General features: G+C 59.8%; 1 protein-coding gene across 3 annotated transcripts in view; it reads right to left on the bottom strand.

Moving 5' to 3' along the window:
- Positions 1-18,106, bottom strand: part of IQSEC1 (IQ motif and Sec7 domain ArfGEF 1) — a 278,166-nt gene that overhangs the window by 46,880 nt on the left and 213,180 nt on the right. For 2 of the 3 annotated variants that reach the window (XM_068981814.1, XM_068981812.1), the window contains exon 1: positions 4,319-4,383. The exons of the other annotated variant lie outside the window; for it this stretch is intronic. In XM_068981814.1, coding sequence (XP_068837915.1) covers positions 4,319-4,383 — 65 coding nt within the window. Of the gene's footprint in view, positions 1-4,318; positions 4,384-18,106 lie in introns of those variants that run through there. 3 annotated transcript variants of the gene reach the window in all.

Below are 18,106 nucleotides of genomic sequence, written 5' to 3'. Positions count from 1 at the left end.
GACCACATCTCAGCTGCTGGACTCGCTGGCTGGTGGCCTGGGCCAGTCACGTAACCCTCCCCCAACTGAAAAAGGGGCACAGAAGACATTCTTTCTCAAAAACTGCTTTGAGAACTAAGTCCTTCACTGAGTTCGCCAAACGGCAACCGTTGCTGTTGTTTTTATTATTATTACAACAACCTTGGAACAAAGAGGAAAAAACAAGGCAGTCATAGCTTCCCCATTTACACACGGAGGGAGGGGACCCTGGCTGCGGCTCCACACCTGGGCCTGAAGTTCGCAGTGAACCATCTCCATGTCAGGAAGCGGCAAACCAAGGAAATAAAATGGAAAGAACAGTCCTTTCCATCAAGGAGCAGAGAAGCTCCAGCCACGTACGAAGAAGGCATTAAAAGCTATTAGAGTCATCACTTCATGGCAAACAGAACGGGGAGAAGTGGAAGCAGGGACAGATTTTATTTCCTTGGGCTCCAGAATCACTGCAGACGGTGACTGCAGCCATGAAATTAAAAGACGCTTGCTCCTTGGAAGAAAAGCTATGACCAACCTAGACAGTGTATTAAAAAGCACAGACATCACTTTGCCCACAAAGGTCCGTAGAGTCAGAGCTGTGGTTTTCTCCAGTGGTCATGTACGGATGTGAGAGTTGGACCATAAAGAAGGATGAGCACCAAAGGATTGATACTTTCAAGTTGCGGAGCTGGAAAAGACTCTCAAGAGTCCCCTGGATTGCAACAAGATCAAACCAGTCAATCCTAAAGGAAATCAACCCTGAATATTCATTGGAAAGACTGATGCTGAAGCTCCAATACTTCAGCCACCTGATGAGAAGAGCCAACTCACTGCAAAAGACCCTGATGCTAGGAAAGATTGAAAGCAAGAAGAGAAGCGGGCGACAGGGGATGAGATAGTTAGACAGCATCACAGACTGAATGGACGTGAATCTGAGCAAACTCCAGGAGGCAGTGAAGGACAGGGAAGCCTGGAGTGCTGCAGTCCATGGGGTTGCAAAGAGTCGGACACGACTGAGCGGCTGAGCAACAGAAAAGACGGCAACTAGGTGGTTCAGCCCCCAGTGCAGACTCCAGAAACCAGCCTTCAGCCCAGACACCAGCAAGAGAGTGAGCAGAGGGGAGTATGCGGCGACGGGGCAGAAGGCTGCCCGCAGGCCAAGCCGCACAAGCCCCACGAGGCATCCAGGCCCGTGTCACAGGTGGGAAAGCAAGGCTCAGACAGTGGAGGCGACACACCCAAGCCACGCAGCCGGGAAGAGTCAGGCTCTGGGCAACCTGGAGGCCTGGGCGCTGGGCCGCACGGCTTCACAAGACTCATGTGTTCCCCTATGCCAAGCCCGGGGCCTGGCAGAGGCAGGTCTCCGCAACGGTTTGGTGAGTGAATAAAGGAACACAGGAAGTGAGATGTGGCCGCCCCTGAGGCTGCACACGTCTCTCCAGAGAACAAGCCCCCGGGGGCCTGGGAGCCTGTGTGTCCACTGGTGTCTCGTGCTTGGAGGATGGCCATGCCCGGCACGTGGTTGGTGCAGTGCACAAGCTTTGGCCCTGGGCGTGGGGGGCACACGCTCAACTCAGGTACAGCCACGGCAGACAGAAGGCACCAGGCCACGTCCCCCACACGATCACCGCCAGCTTCCCCTCACGCAGTGGGAACAGCCAGATACTCTAAGGCCAGACCGATTAATTAAGAGCCGTAACGACCTTTAAACTCGTTACCGTTTGCTTCTGAGGACGAGCGACCAATCCGACTCAACAGCCTCTGCACAGACACACACACACAGTCCAGGGGACCCGGGCCACCTCCAAGTCCGTGACCCCTGTGTGGTTGCCCTGCCTCTGGGCTCATTACCAGGTGGATTTTCCACACGTCATGACAACGCAGAGGAGATTTACAAAAGAGGAAGGAAGAAAACCCAGCAGGTCCCCGGTGGGGGGAAGAGCCGGGCGCTGACCCGGGTGACCGTGCTTCTGACGGAGGCCAGGGTGGCCAGCCCGGCGAGGGCTCCCAGACCCACTGGGAGGGCCTCGGGCCCCTCCGTGAAGCAGAGGCACCATCTCCTGTCACGGCCGGGGAAACTGAGGCTCACAGGGTATGGAAACTTGCATGACCTCACAGAGCTGAGCTGGGGTTTGCAATCAAGGCTGTCTGCCTCCCTGAGCCCCTCTTTCCTAATGCCCTGAGCTGCCCTGGACTCTCAGATTCGCCGGGCAAACCGCAATCCCACATTCCACAGAGCCCAGCCAGGTAACACCCGCACACACTTGCACCCGGAGCTCCTGGGGCCCAGTCCAGACTCCTCGAGAAAGACCTATTTGTCCAGCCTCACACCGTCTGACTGTGCAGCCGGCAGCCCTGTCCGTGTTTCTGAACCAAAGCTGTGTAAATATTAGCACAACCAGCTCAGAGTCCGACTTCCCTGAGTGAAGCCCCGAGGACAGCGGCGGGGCGGGCAGGGACCCTGCGCAGGCCTCCATCAGAACACGTGGGTTTACTCTGGGCTCGCCCTGGAAGACTCTGGTCAGGACACTGGCCCCCCTGCCTCACTGTGTCGGTGTAGAAAGGGAGGGCGGGAGAGGCTTAGAGCACAGAGCACCCAGGACAGGTTCCCGGCGTGCTGCTGGCCGGGGGTGGTCACGGCCATTCCAGGACGGGTGGTCTTGGACCTGTTACACACTGGGGGTGTCCCGAGGCCTCTGGAGCCTGCTGAGTTCTCTCTGGGCCACCGGGAAGGACTCTAGGTCAGGGGCAAGCTGGCTAAGCCTCCCCAGGCCAGGGCAAAGCTGACCCTCTCCCACCCTCCCCCTGGGCACTCAGCAGCAAATGGGTCCCACCTGCTCAGAGGCCCAAGGAGGAGCTGTGCTCTGGGCCTGAGCAGAGGCCGAGGAGCAGCTGCTCGTCACCAGCTCTGACCGCAAATGGGCCCCAGCGGGCCTCCCTGCAGCTGGAGGATTCAGACTGGCTGCGCGGAGGGCCTGCCAGTGAGAAGGGACGCGGGACCGGGAGACATGCAGGAGAGGCGGCGTGGGCATCCCAGCAGGAAGGGCGAGGCTCTTCCACGAACAAGTCCTCGCGGACAGACAGACCCCTCAGGACAACGACTCTGAGCTGTGCTCACGGCTGTGTCCCCTGGCCTGTGGTCCCACAAAGACAGTGGCTCCGGGCTGTGCTCAGAGCAGGGCCTGTACGCGGCCTGCACTCAAACCGCAGAGCCGTGATGCTGACCACAGGACCCTCAGCCCCAGCGTGCTGCCCGGCGACACGGGGACGTGGGACAGCAAGGAGAGCGCTGCAGGCGAGTGTGGGGCGGACAGCTGTGCGCGGCAGCGGCACGTGCAGGGTGTGAATATCATGGGCCGCCCCCCTTCTCGGACTGCTGCCACCGACTCCAGACAGCTGGCCCTGCAGCTGCAGCCGGCCTGGCCTCCGCCCCAGACGCAAGGAGCGATGGGTCCTTGGGAACCGCACCCCCACAACCCCACGTGGAGCCTTCAGCCCAGGGACTGGGGGGGAGGAGGCAGGCGCGGAGGTGGGGGGCGGGGTGGGGGGGGGACGGGACGGGACATATGTGCATTCTCAGTGCAACTGCCAGACACAAGCTGCAGAATTTCTGAACTCAGAGATCAGACGGCTGCAGGTGGGTCCCCCCTCCCAGGAGGCCTGACACAAGCCAGGACCGTTTGTCAACAAATCCCCTCCGCCCCCCAGCCCTGCTCCTCAAGGGGCCTGCAGACAGCTCGGGGGCAGCTGTGCTGGCGGGCAGAGCGAAGAAATCAATATTCCCAGCACACACACACTCTCCCCCTCTCTCCGTAAACACAGGCCCGCAGATGCTCAGCCAGCCACCAACCCACAGGCCCTCGGAGCAGAGCAGGGATGGTCTCTGGGACACACACTCATCCCCTCTGACTCCATCGCTGACCACACCAGGCACACGTCGACAGACAACTCCAACCCCGTGGCTCAGTCACGGCCACGCAGAACCCCACCTCCGGGCTCCAGCCGCTCCGGCGCACGCCCAGGTGCCCCGGCCAGAGCGCCCCCGCGCACCTGCGCAGCCCCCCGCGGTCCGCCCGACACAGGCCCCGGCCCGGCAGCAGCAGGCCTGCAGCCAGGCGCGGCACAGACGCCCGCTGGCCGCACTTCCCCCGCCAGCACCGGACACCCACTCCCAGCGGTCCCTCGCGGCACTCGCCCGCGCGGGCTCCCGGCCGACGGTCACGGGGGCGCGCGAGCTCACCCCGCCCCGCGTTCCGGGCCCCGGGGCCCCGCACGCCCGCTCGCACCCTCCCGGCCCGGCCCTCACCCGCTGTCCAGCTCCAGCTCCAGCAGGGACTGCGTCCGCTCCGAGTTGCAGTGCAGGCACCACATGGCGGCCGCGGCGGGAGCCGGCGGGGCCGGGCGCGCGGGACCCGGGCCGACAGCCGACCGCCCGCGCCCGGCCTGCCCGCCACGCGACCAGCTCGGGTCGCCCGGCCCAGCGCCCGCAGGTCCCCGCTGCTCCCGGCCCCAAGTACGAGCCCCAGGCCGGCAGAGCCCGCCCCGCCGCCGCCCGCCAGGCGCAGCGCTAGGCCGGGCCGGAGGAATGTGGCCGGGGCGCGGGAGGGGCCGCAGGGGGCGGGGCTGTGGGGGAGGGGGAGGGGCGGGGCGGTGGGGGAGGGGGAGGGGCGGCGCCGCGGGGGAGGGGCGAGGCGGCGCGCCGGGGGCGGGACCCGCTCTCAGGGGGCGGGGCCGTGGGGGCGGGGTGAGGGCGGGACCCGCGTGCCAGGGGCGGGGCCGTAGGGGCGGGGTGAGGGGCGTGGCCCGCGTGCCAGGGGCGGGGCCGCGGGAGGAGGGACGAGACCCTCGCGCCGGGGGCGAGGGCGGGACCCGCTCTCAGGGGGCGGGGCAGTGGGGGCGGGGCGAGGCTGCACGGGGCGTGGACATGAGCGGGACCCGCTCCGGGGGCGGGGCCTGAGCAGGGGCGGGATTCGCCCGCGGCAGCCTTCCCCGCCCTAGCCGTGGGCCCTCCCCTGGGAGGACTACTCCAAGACCGAGCCCCTAGCAGACATATGTCCCTCCTGAGCGTGTGAGCACAACAGATACAAAATCCCCAAACCAGCCAACTGTAGCCTACTATGCCAACGGCGCCAAGCCCTGCCAATCCTGACTCTGGCCTCGGTTTATGAAACGGGGCTCGCGCTTTCCCAGATGGTGTGGCTCTCGGCTCTAACGCCCCTGCCCCAGAGACAGGGGAGTGGGTGCCCCCACTCGAGTCTGAGGACACCCTTTGGCGGGCTTTCTGGTGAGGCTCTGACGGAAGCAGCTTCTTTCTCCCTAAGCCCTCCAGACCCTCTGCCCTCCCCCCACCCACAGAACGACGTCCAGACCCCCAGGCAAGCTTAAAGTGATACTAACTAGCATTTTAGAGGTTTTTACTGATATTTGGTCCTCAGTTACAACACTGTGATGCAGTTACTACTGGTCCCGCTTGTCAAAAGGGGAAACTGAGGCTCAGTTTAACTGGGTTAATGAAGAGGCTCTCCCTCCCCCTCGTGGCTTTCTCTCCCACGAGCAGTCGTGGCACCTCGTTCTCAGCTGCACGTCTCTGTATTCTGTCCTTGGGCGCCTTGAAGGCAGGCATCTGCACTTGTGGACTGCTCAGATGTAGCTGGGAGACTCCTCAAGCTGACAGACAGGATCAGAGCCCCGCCTCTCCAGGTACATCTCCTGGAGGGCCGGGCAGCTGGCAGTCAGCAGGGGGCAGAAGCTGTGGGAAGCCCCGCATGGAGGGGCTTCTTCACGTGCCCTTTTGAATCTTCCATTTGCAGGCGGGCCAGTGGGGAGCATCATTCCCAGATGGGGACCTGGGGCGGGTGAGGGACAGTGAAGGAGGCGGACTGGGCTGGCTCAGCCTGCAGCTTGGCAAGGGACAGGCCCCAGGGCCAGTTCAGTGCCCCAGGGCTCCCGGGGCAAGAGGCTGGGCAGGAGCGCACAGCCCATTTCCACACCCCTCCTCTTCACTTCTGATGTTTTCTTTGATACATTAAAAATAAATGAAGACAGAATGGGAGAAACTGTTTTCAAATTATGCATCTAATAAGGCCTAGTATGTGAAAAAGCTGGTTGAAACTCAACATTCAGAAGACTAACATCATGGCATCCAATCCCATCACTTCATGGCAAACAGAAGGGGGAAAAGTGGAAGCAGTGTCAGATTTTATTTTCTCGGAATCCAAAACCACCGCAGACGGTGCCTGCAGCCATGAAGTTAAAAGACGCTTGCTCCCTGGGAGAAGAGCTGTGACAAACCTAGAGAGCATGTTACAAAGCAGAGACATCACTTTGCTGACAAAGGTCCACACAGTCAGAGCTAAGGTTTTTCCAGCAGTCACGTATAGATGTGAGAGTCGGACCATAGAGAAGGCTGAGCACCGAAGAATTATGCTTTCCAACTATAGTGCTGGAAAAGACTCTTGAGAGTCCCTTGGACTGTAAGGAGATTAAACCAGTCAATCCTAAAGGAAATCAACCCTGAATATTCATTGGAAGGACTGATGCTGAAACTGAAGCTTCAATAATTTGGCCACCTAATGGGAAGAGCCGACTCATTGGAAAAGACCGTGATGCTGGGAAAGATTGAAGGCAGAAGGAAAACAGGGCGGCAGAGGATGAGATGGTTAGATAGCATCACCAACTCAATGAACAATGAATTCATTTGTTCCATAAATTTGAGCAAACTCAGGGAGACAGTGGAGGACAGAGGAGCCTGGCGGGCTGCAGTCCACGGGGTCACAAAGAGTCGGACATGACGGCGACTGAACACCACCAGCAGCAATCCATGTCAGATAAAGGATGCTTACAACTCGGCAATAAAATGGCAAATAGCCCAGTTTAACAAATGGGCAAAGGGGATTTCCCTGGTGGTGCAGTGGGTAAGAATCCGCCTGCCAATACAGGAGACAGAGGTTCAATCCCTGGTCCAGGAAGATTTCACACGCCTCCTGGCAACCGAGCCCGTGCACCACAGCACCGGGCCTGTAAAGCCTGCAAGCTGCAGCCACTGAGCCTGTGTGCGGAGAGTCTGTGCTCCGCAACAGGAGATGCCACCTCAGTGAGAAGTCTGCACGCCACAGAGGAGCCCCCGCGTGCCGCAGCAAGAGAAAGCCCACACATCAGCTGTGGGGACCCAGGGCAGCCAAATAAATAGATGAGAATTGTTAACAACGGGCGAAGGATCCAAACAGGTATTTCTCCAGAGAAGATATATGAACGGCTAATAAGCACACGAAAAGAGGCTCAGCATCACTGATCATTAGGGGAATGTGAATCAGAACCACAGTGAGGTGTATCACCCGACCACCCGACCACCACCAGGGGCCCCACCACCCAGGGCTCTGGAGGAAGACCTTCCAGGCAGCCTGGCTGGGGGTGGGGAGACGGGCGGGGACACAGTCGGCAGGGTTGAAATAGTCCTGTTGGGGACGGGGGTGGAGAACTCCCACCCCAGCCTGGCCTGCCCTCTAAAAATAGGCTGTAATAAACGGGGCTAAGAGAGTTCCCCTCAGCTGTGGAGCGCTCCAGACACGGCTCGAAACCTGGATTCTCCAAGGATTCCAGGCGCTTCTGCAGGCCCAGGGCCTTGCCGCCCGCCAAAAGTCTTGGCGACAGAGCTCCGGCTGGGGTTTGTGGCAAGGGCATTGGATTTCCCTGTAAGCACTTGGACTGCAGAGGATGGAGTCCCGGGAAACCAGACGCCTCTGCGTTCTCTTACTTTCCCTTCCTGCAGACTGTGCCTTTTGCTTCTGCTCTCTGTCAACTGCCTCACAGATTAACAATTCAAGGAATCGTGAGGCGAGTGAGAGCAGTTCCAGCCTGGAGAGGTGGAGAAAGCCAATTTTTCTACAGAGTGGAAATGACCAGACCGGGCAAGAAATCTGATGCATGCTGTCTGGGCAAAGTGCTTAGGCTTCTGAGCCTCTGTTTCCTCAACTGTAAAGGGAGGCTCATCACGCACCTCTCCCCTGGCTAATTAATTCACCTTGCCCTTTCGTTTAATTTAGCAAACACACGTTAGTGCTTACTCCATGCCTGTGCTTTGAGGCACAGTTGGGGAGACACTGCCCTGTGTATGATGTTATGATAGTCTAGAGACAGTAGCTTGTCACTCTGCCCGACAAGAGGCTCCAAAGATGAAGGGACATTTAGGCTGGGGCCTTGAGGGGTGAGTAGGAGCCCGCCTACAAGGCAAGAAAGGAATGAAAATGTTTCATCCTAAGCTTCAGTGCTGATCTACTTGCCTTGGCCGCTTTCACACGCCCACCCACAACTTGACTTCACCCCCTCCCTGGGCTTCTGATGGTCCCCCCCGCCCCGCCATCTTCCACAGCCTTCCTGCTCTCCTTTGGCCAGACCTGTGGCACCTACGCCCCCAAAGGCGGACCTTCGCAGTCCCTCTCCCACAGGCCTCCTCCTGCATTGTCTGGTGTGGCTCCAGTCTCCAGCAACACCCTCCATGGTGCTGGCTCACAGCTAGGATTTGGGTTTCAGCTTTTGACGCGACCTCCCCCAGAAACTCACCCAGACTCGCCCGCCATCAAAGTCAGAAACTCCCCTTTCATGCTATCCCATTCCCCTGCCCCTGCTCTCCCATCACAGCCAAGAGCTGTGCTGTCCTTCCGGGCAGAGCTGGGCCTGCGTCCTTCTCTATAGCATTCCCTGTGCCTGCTGCGGGCCTGGGACACTGAGGTGCTCAGCTGAATAAGTCAAAGGCAAATTTAGGCCTGGGAGGCAGGTCTCGCCCCGTCTGCTTTTTCAAATAAAGTTTTATTGGAACGCAGTCACACTCCCTCAGTTCTGTACTGCCTATGGATACTTTCACGTTACAGCAAAGTTGAAAGAGACTTATTATGGCTTGCAAGCCTCAAGTGGCTCTCCGTCATTTTTCCGGCGATGGGCTCAGATGTGGCCGTTGCTGCACATAACTGGCCTGCTTTCAGACACCTGTCACCAAGCCAGAGGAATTTTAAGTCCAACCACAAAAAAACTCACTGGGACTTGGGTTGGCCAAGGCCAGACCATGACAGTGAGATGAAAGCGGCCTTAATGTGAACACACCCTAGAACCTGAGAGCCAGAAGGGGCCATGGTGACCGGGTGCTGCTGCCCACTGTTCAGACGAGGGACCTGAGTCCCCAGGTCAGTGTGGGGTGCAGCCGCGAACTGGGCATCTTTTCCTCAGCGCCTCCTTCCCAGTGCTCTGGCAAAGGACGCCCCAGACGGAGGGAACCGTCATGGTTGGAGGTATCAGGAGCGCTTAAACGAACAATAAACGTTGGATGCAGCTGTTATGACGCCAACAGGTGACAAGTGGGTGAACGATCTTGTAAGGGCCTGGGAGAGCTCCTCAGGAGGCTGCAGACAGCAGAGCCACATGGTTGGGACCCAGGGACCACCACACCAGGAAAGGCTCACTCCACGGAGCGGCTGCGTGATGCCCAGCGGTGCTCGGTGACGGATGGAGTGCACAAGACAGCCAGCAGCGGTCACTTCCTCCAAGAAGCCCTCCGAGCCTGGGCCCCCGGAGCACTTGCCTCCCCCACCAGCCCCTGGCACAGCAGATGCAGGTTTGCTGCGGAAGTAAAGGAAGATGGGAGTGGTGGCCACAGATGAGAACAGGCCCGCTGCATCCCTCCCCGGGCTGGCTGCTCCTGGGAGCACACCCTCTCCCTGTCCCTCTGCTGAGTCCAGCCAGGCGATACGGACTGCTTGTCCTGAAGCCCTGGAGACAGGGTCCACGGGCAAAAGGCCTGTGGCTACCACGTGCTGCAGCCACCTGGGTTAGGAGTCTGTTCAAGTGGACGGGAAATGGCCATTTGCCGGATTTCTTGCAGATTCAAGGGGCCTGACAATATCAGGAAGAAAATCAGAAGCAAGAAGTGGAACTGCCTTCACCAGTGACGGGCTCTTCCCTGACCCCCGTCAGCGCCAGAATGACACTGCTCGCCACACTCTCCCTGCCAGGTGCCCCGCCAGCCCCAGGACACGATCACTGGCGCCCCCTACCACAGCCCGTCACGCTCAGGCCTCCCCTCCTGGCTGGTGGCACAAGGACGCCAGATCCTCGGGAGCGGGGGGTGTGACCCACGACACTTGCACCAAGTCCTTCCCCTGGGGACAAGCTCTAGGAAACGCTCCAGTCTGTCCAGGACTGGCCTGAGTCCACTCTGTGCCTGAGAACAGCCCAGGCCACCCCCAGATAAAGCACAGCCTCATTCTCCCCATCCTGTCTGCGTGTGTGCGTGCTAAGTCACTTCAGTCGTGTCCGACTCTTTATAACAGTCTGGACTGTAGCTCGCCAGACTCCTCTGTCTGTGGGATTCTCCAGGCAAGATTATTGGAGTGGGTTGCCATGCCCTCCTCCGTGGGATCTTCCCGACCCAGGGATCGAACCCCTGGCACCTGTGATTCCTGCATCGCAGGAGGATTTTTCATCTCTGAGCCACTGGGGAAGGCCTTCCATCTGGTCTAATCCCCGTTAAAGTCCATCTCTGCCTGGTTATCTGGCTCAGCTGCCCCTCCTCCACAGGAATGACGTGTCACCAGGGTGTCCCCAGCTTCTGGAAGGTGCCTGGTGGGCAGTAGGTGCTCAGGAAATCTGTGATGAGCTGAAGGATCATGTTGAACCGGGTTCACTCTGGTTCAGGGCCAGCACAAGGCCAGTCTGGTCCTGTTTGATCTCAGCCAATGCCCCTCTTCACATGAAACTGACCTTCAGAAAAACTGATTCTCATAACCAGGGGGATTCTCATAACTTAAGGAACCTGTGAGCTAAAGTGACTCTAAAAAGAGGAATCCCCGGGGGCAAAGCGAACGACTGTTCCTGACGTATGTGGGTTTCTTTCCCAGTAGCTGCGCTTCCCTGGGGGCCAGCTGCACCAAGCAGGTAGAGGAGGGTGGTGAGGCCTTGCCCTGCGTGGCCCACCCTGCTGGCAGCATGGATTCTTATCTGGTGCATCCACTCGGCCACCAAGGGCCAGCCAAGCAAGCCCCAGCGGCCCTCTGCTTTAATGAATAGATGCATTCTATTATTACAACAGCAAGTGCTCCGACGCCTGGTTTGCAAACGGACGCCACTAAGTGCTCCCAAAACGACAGCTTCTCTTAAGTGGGCTGAACATTCCCTGCTGCAATCTGCTTTATGCTGTTGATTTATCCCACCCCTTCCCTGGTCCTTGGGTTTCCCCTGTGGCTCAGCTGGTAAAGAATCTGCCCGCAATGTGGGAGACCTGGGTTCGATCCCTGGGTTGGGAAGATCTCCTGGAGAAGGGAACGGCTACCCACTGCAGTATTCCGGCCTGGAAAATGCCGTGGACTGTATAGTCTGTGTGGTCCCAAAGAGCTGGACACGACTGAGCGACCTGCACTTTCACTGGTCCCAGCGGGAAGAAGACTCCGTCCAGCTTGACCCGGGCCCATGGACTCAGAGTCAGCGGGCATAGGGCAGGTGCGATGTCTGAGTCGCTAGTTGAATAAACTGATAACTGGGCACAGGTGCTTTCCTGAATGTGGGCAGTGAGTGCCCGCCAGGCACAGGCCGGGCGCCACAGAGGGTCCAAGACACAACAGACGTGGGCCCTGCCCTCGGGAAGTTGGGTGGCAGGGGGCTGGAAGGAAGCAACCCACACTGGTTGGTGCCAGCCCAGTTTCCACACACGTGTTCACACGATCTCGATACTTGCCCGACAAGGCGGGCTCACATCTGTTTCTCACGGAGGCCCCAAAGCCCAGAGAAGGTGTAACTTGTGCAAAGACACACAGCCTGCTAATGATGGCGCTGAGCTGAGAACCCAGGGACGCTGACACTCAGCCTGCGACTTGCCCTCCACCAGTGAGAGACTCAAGAGTGCGGTCCCAGCAGCAGCAGCAGCAGCAGCAGCAGCAGCAGCAGCAGCAGTCCCGGGGGGAATTCCGAGCGATGCGCATTCTCACCCTGCAGCAGTCTGAGGACCCCCGCGCTGCTCCAGGGAACTAAGGCGGGTGATCAGTGCAGTCATGCGATTGGCCTGGCGCAGGGGCGGGAACGACTGTGGGCGGAGGGACGGCCATCAGGGCGGGCTTCCTGGAGCAGGTGGAGCCTGGACTGGGATCTGCGGCACAAATGGGAGCTCCCTGCAGGGCACTCCAGGTACAGGAACGGCCTATAAGGGCGCGTGAAGTGTGGGGCTGGGTGAGCTGTGAGGAATGAGGCTGGAGCACAGGGCAGGGGCTTCATTTTATAGAAGGGTGCTGGAGGGGCGGGGGAGCCGGCAGAAGTGGCCTGGATTTATGCCCAGGTTAGTTTTCCAAGCAACCACACGGCACCTGTGTGCCAATTACTTAATAGTATTCTGTATATCAGCACACATTATATCTGCTCCATCAGTGAAAAGTCATTCGTGCCGAGCATATATTGAATTTTGTCAGAAAAGTAAATCACCAAACCAAACACTGTTATAAAACCTTGCTCAGAGCTTGTTATCAGCAGAAGGCCTGTGCTTGAGGCTCGCTCTGTCTTTGTTTAAAACAGAGATTAAAAGTATAGAAAATCCATGTTACAGACTATTAAACAGAAGGATGTTTGCTGTATTCTGATGCGGAATGAGATACAAGATATATTAGAAGGAAGGGGAAACACACACACAGAGACACACACACACACTCTGATAGACATGTCTCTGGATGGTGATTACCTCGGGGGGCTGGGGAGGGGGGTGCTCACTGTCTGTCTTGCAGCCTTTTTTATATACTAGTTCCTATAGAATATATTACTTCCTATAAAAGAAGGACCTGTAGTTAAGCATTTTTGGAGTGATAAAGAGGCGTGAAAGAGACATTTGGTGTAATGTGTAATCTGTAATCTAATCGGAGGGGCTGAAAGAGCCTGGAGGGGAACAGCTTTCTCCTGGGGCAGGGTACATCTGTCAGTTCCACGTCACCGAATGCAGCAGACGTGGCTCACCTGGAATCGCTCCACGCCCACCTGTGGCCTGTGTCTCACACTAACAGAAACCCAGGGATCTGAGAATATACTCTCTGCAGCAAGAAATAACACTGAGATGAGGTCACGGCCCTGCAGGCCAGGGAGGGCTGCCTGGTTGCGGGGGGGACGGGAGGCGGGGTTCCAGGGCCAGGGTCCCCTCCTCCGGGGATGTGGGCCTCCCGGCATCCTGAACAGAGGACAGGCCCAGGGAGCGCCTTGGGCACCGAGGCCAAGGGCCTGCCGCTGGATGCCGCGCTCTCTGAGCCGGTTATCGAGTCCCGTTACTTAGTCCAAGTAAGGAAACCGGGACACGGAGGGCTTCGCGGCTGGCGGCCCCCGAGCTGGTCGGCGCAGAGCCGGGATTCCAGCCTGGGGATCCACGTGTGAAAAGTCTCGGGCTGCAGATAGAACCTGAGCCCACGACAGAGGAGTCGAGCTTGAGGCTCAGCCCGGGTCCCCCGGGGACTCCCAGAGCACAGCCACCCTGAGCATCTCTTAGGAAGCACGACCCACAGAAAGCTCTGGCCTCGCTGGTAATTTCCATCAACGACGGTAACGTATGTGTAAACAGCACAGATATCAAGGTTTGGAAACCCCTGGAGGGTCAGAAACGCAATTTATAATTGCAAGCACACAGCAATTTGTTCCCTTTCAGGCACGTCTGCAGTAATTATCGCCCTGGTGAAGGGTGACCACACGCAGCGCAGCGCGGGGACCTCTCCCAGGACTCCTCCTTCCCCTCCCGCGGTGCCCCGTCCTGGGGGCTCCCAGGGGGCCTCTCCTGGGGCTTGGCCTTGCCGGTGGGCACCCAAGCACGGACAGTGATGGCCCAAGTGTGAGCAATCCCGCCCTGCAACGCAGCCCCCGGCCGGAAGGACACGTCTTCACTGAACACACATGGGCTGCCCTGTGCTCCCAGCCCACTGCCAGGAGCAGGGACCCCGGGGTGGGGGGGGGGGCAGAGGAAGCACTGCCAGGCCTGCAGGCCTCCTGGGGGCCCCGGACCGGCTGGACTAACAGTCCCTGGGCACTCTGTGCCAGCCCGTGCCCGCCCGCCCGCGAGCGGTGTCTCGTCACCCACACCACACTGGCCGGGGCGGGGGAGCGGGGGTCTGCACCCCAGCGCTCCCCTGCAGGGGCTGGTCTCGCCCAGCTGTCCCCTGATTGGGCTGGGTGGCAAATTTAGATCGGCTTAAAACGTCAGCTCAGGTCACAGCTGATGATGGTCCCGGAGGGATGAAAGACGGAGAGCCGGCAACTGCGGGCGGGGGCCCTGAATCGTAGGTCCGGGCGCCACTTGGGGTGCTGGGGAGAGTGGAGGGAGGCGCGGCCCCAGCCTGGCCTGACCAGTGCCGCCCCGACCCCACCGGTCCCGCGCGGGGCCCCGCAGGGCCAGCCCACCCGCCGCCGCCGAGCGGCCAGCGCCCCCTGCCGTCCCGCTGGAGAACTGCAGCCTGGCCCTCCAGCCTCAAGCGGACTGCACAGCGTGGTGCCCACAGGGGCAGCTGAGCCCACCTCCGGACACCCCGCTAAGCTTCCCCTTCAGATCTTTCCTTCCTGCACCACCGAACACAACCTACCCCGCCGTCACACAGCGCGGGGGCGGGGACCTGGGTCAGGAAGCAGAGCCAGGACTCAAACCCAACGTCACTGACATTTCAATCTGAGTCACTGATCTAAGGAGGCTGAAACCCTGGCTCCTCGCTGCTTAAGAAATAAGCAGCAGGGACTTTCCTGGTGGCCCGGTGGTTAGGACCCCGTGTTCCCAGCGAGGGGCCAGGGTTCAATCCCCTGGTCAGGGAGCTAGACCCCACATAAGACAACTAAGGATCCCACATGCCGCAGTGAAGATCAAAGGTCCTGCCTGCCGCGACCAAGACCCCGTGCAGCCACACGAATAAACAAACATCTTTAACGAGAGAGAGAGAGAGAGAGAGACTGGCACCTAACTCTTCACCATGCCCATAAACCCTTGCCGTTCCAGCCTCCGCCGGCCTAGCCCCTCCCACTCATCCACCCTGGGGGCGCTGGTGGTAAAGAACCTGCCTGCGAATGCAGGAGGTGTGAGAGACTCGGGTTCGATCCCTGGGTCGGGAAGATCCCCTGGAGGGGGGCATGGCAGCCCACTTGAGTATTCTTGCCTGGAGAATCCCATGGGCAGAGGGGCCTGGAGTGGTGCAGTTCATGGGGTTGCAGAGTCAGACACAACTGAAGTGACTTAGCACACACACCCTCCCACGTGGCTCCAGCCTCACACCCAGTGAGCTGGCCCCTGCCCCTGGGCCTTTGCACACGCCGTCCACTCTGTCTGGTGCTCCCTTCCAGCTATGTATTCCCGACTCCACCTTCATGACTCGGCTCTGAAAGGATAAGTCGTGTCTGTGGGTCTCACTGTTTCTTTCCGGCCTGGTATGCACTAGGTGCTGGAGGAAGTCTTGGGGATGAGCTGACTCCGTCTAGTTCATGTGACTCTGTCCTCAAGTCAGTGTGCCTTCACAAATAAAGAGGTCCTGCTCGAGGGGCCGGACCCAGACGTGAGGGTCCTTCATGCTTGGGCTTTGGGGGGATATTGTTGTCCGACTCTTTGCGACCCCATGGACTGTAGCCCACCAGGCTCCTCTGTCCATGGGGATTTCCCAGACAAGAACACTGAAGCGGGTTGCCATTTCCTCCTCCAGGGGATCTTCCCGGACCAGGGATTGAACCCATGTTTCCTGCTTGGCAGGTGGGTTCTTGGCCACTGTATCACTGCAACAGATGCTCAAGTGGAGGGCTTGGCTGAGGAGCTCTGCCCAGGAGCGGCCAGAGCCGAGATGCGGCCCAGGTCTGCCCTGAGCCAGGGCCCCATTCCCTCTGAAGATTCACTGGGCGGGGTCTACACAAGCTGCTCCCACCGATGCAGGAGGGTGTTTGGAGGGCCTCTCCCCCGGTTACCAGCAGAGTCTTGGACGGAGATTCTAGAGAACTGAGCAGAGAAAACCCATCTCAGAGGAGAGGAGACACCTTGCCAGGCCCCTCTCCACCAGTGAGCTGCTGGGTCTGTGCATGAACTCAGAAATGGCGCCCTCTCCTGGTGGACACAGTGTCTCACCAGCTTGCAGCTTGGCAGCAGTGCTTTGCCAGCTTCTCTTGCACAGTGCACAGCCTGAGCGACTGCACAGTGGCCGCACCGGGCAACCGCGACCCTGGGCCCTGCCGCCCCCGACGTCGGCCGCACCGGGCGACCGTGACCCTGGGCCCTGCCGCCCCCGACAGCAATGGTAGGTCCCGCTCTTCCTTCAAGGGAGCAGGGAGCCCTTCTGATGAGGGTGTGTAGTCACACACGGGGTACGCTGCCACGCAGTGCTGACTGCTGCCTTCCTTTCTGAGGCTGGGAAAGATAAAGCCCTACTCATTGCCCTCTGGGAGATTTCCACAGCAGAGATAAGACGCCGGCAGGTCCAGGAGTCACAAGGCCCACAGGGAACACGGCAGTGGGGCTTGGGCAGCCTCCAGAGCACCGTGAAAGTGTAAGAGGCAGAGTGGAAACTCCGGCCCACATCATGGGTTTCTGCCCGGCAGGGACAGGTGAGAGGTGGCGTGTTGGGGGCCCCGAGGAGACAGCCCCTCGATTCTCTCGCTGGGGCCACCCAGTGCCCTGGGTTTCTGCACGGAGTCAGGAGGCCAGAGGAGGCTCAAGGTCGCCCGGTGGACAGCTGGCAGCCGGCGGGGCCTCAGCCAGCTCCCCAGGCTCCACCCGGGCTCCAGACCCAGCGCCACCAGGGTGGGCCAGAGGGGGAGCTGGGCCCCGACCGGGGCCCTCTCAGGGCACAGAGGGACTGTTCTTTGAGGCTCAACAGTCCCCCTGTTTGCCCCGTGCCAGGCTGCAGCCTCCCTCGAGGCCTGCTGACCAGGAGGAACTGGTGCCAGCTCCTACAAATACGCCCGGCTTCTGTGGGGAGGCCATCCCAGGCTTTCTAATCAAGTGGGTGGATTTAAAGGCCCAGAGCGCCGTCACAGGACGGGGCAGAGCCTGGGCCGTTGTTCCCTTTAAAACACGGTGGCCGACAAACACACACACAGGAGTCCGGCTGACCATCACGCCTCCAGCGACCAGGTTTGCTCTGGGGCGAGGCGAGGGCGCAGGTCGTCCGGATCGTACGCTCTCAGAAGGCCGAGCGATTGGACCACGTGCCTGTGTTTCCTAAGCAAACAGGAAACTCAGAGGAATAAACGCATAAATAAATCCCAGGACGAAAAGAAGGAGACGGAAGCCCAGGGCTTCAGAGGACGCAGTGAACTCAGGTACTGACCTTCCCTGTGCGAATGAAAGCTAAGTCCGCAGGGCCTGCTGGGAGCGGCCGCGTGTGGAAGCCCTTTCACGCAGTGCATTTCAGAGCGACCTGGAGGGGTGGAGCCTCTTACTGTCACCCACCCCCTGCCCCCCATCCCCCCAAGGCACCAGGGAGGGATAGCCCAGGTCAGCTCTGCTCCCAGGCCAGCGCCCTGCCCCCAGGCACCCGGAGCTGCCAGAGGCCCTGGGGCTGTGTCTTCCGGCAGGCCGTGGGCACAGCCTGCTCTGGGCTCACAGAGGCAGGCTGCCGAGGTGCTGGGAGCCGTCCTCCCAGCCCGGCCCCAGCGGGACCACAGACCCTCGCTGAGCCTCAGTCTCCTCATCTGTTAAATGGGCGAATCCCCCAACCTTACAGGACAGGAGGAAAGGTCACCCAAGGGGAGGGGCCTGGCCATCACCAGGGGAAAGGCGCTGGGGTCTGGAGCTCGGACTGGGGGGCAGCAGTGACCTCCCTGACCAGAGGGCAGCCCTCATCTCTGCAGGGGACACAGAGCTCCTCGGGAGCCAGTGGGCAGGTGTGCGTGTGTGTGTCTCTGTGGGTGTCTCTGTGTGTGTGTGTGTGTGTGTATCTATGGGTCTGTGTGTGTGTGTGGGTCCGTGTGTGTGTCTGTGTGTGTGTGTGTGCGGGGGTGTCTATGTGTGTATGGGGGGGTCTGTGTGTGTGTCTGTGTGTGTGTCTGTGTGTCTCTGTGTGTGTGTTCAGGTGAGCCTGCACAGCGGCCTGAACCCTAGCAGGTCTTCCTGTGGGCTCCCGCCCCCACC

Source organism: Capricornis sumatraensis, chromosome 10 (assembly GCF_032405125.1).
Source record: "Capricornis sumatraensis isolate serow.1 chromosome 10, serow.2, whole genome shotgun sequence".
Taxonomy (NCBI): domain Eukaryota; kingdom Metazoa; phylum Chordata; class Mammalia; order Artiodactyla; family Bovidae; genus Capricornis; species Capricornis sumatraensis.
The sequence above is the reverse complement of the archived record's forward strand: the minus strand, read 5'-3'. Positions and strand labels throughout refer to the sequence as shown.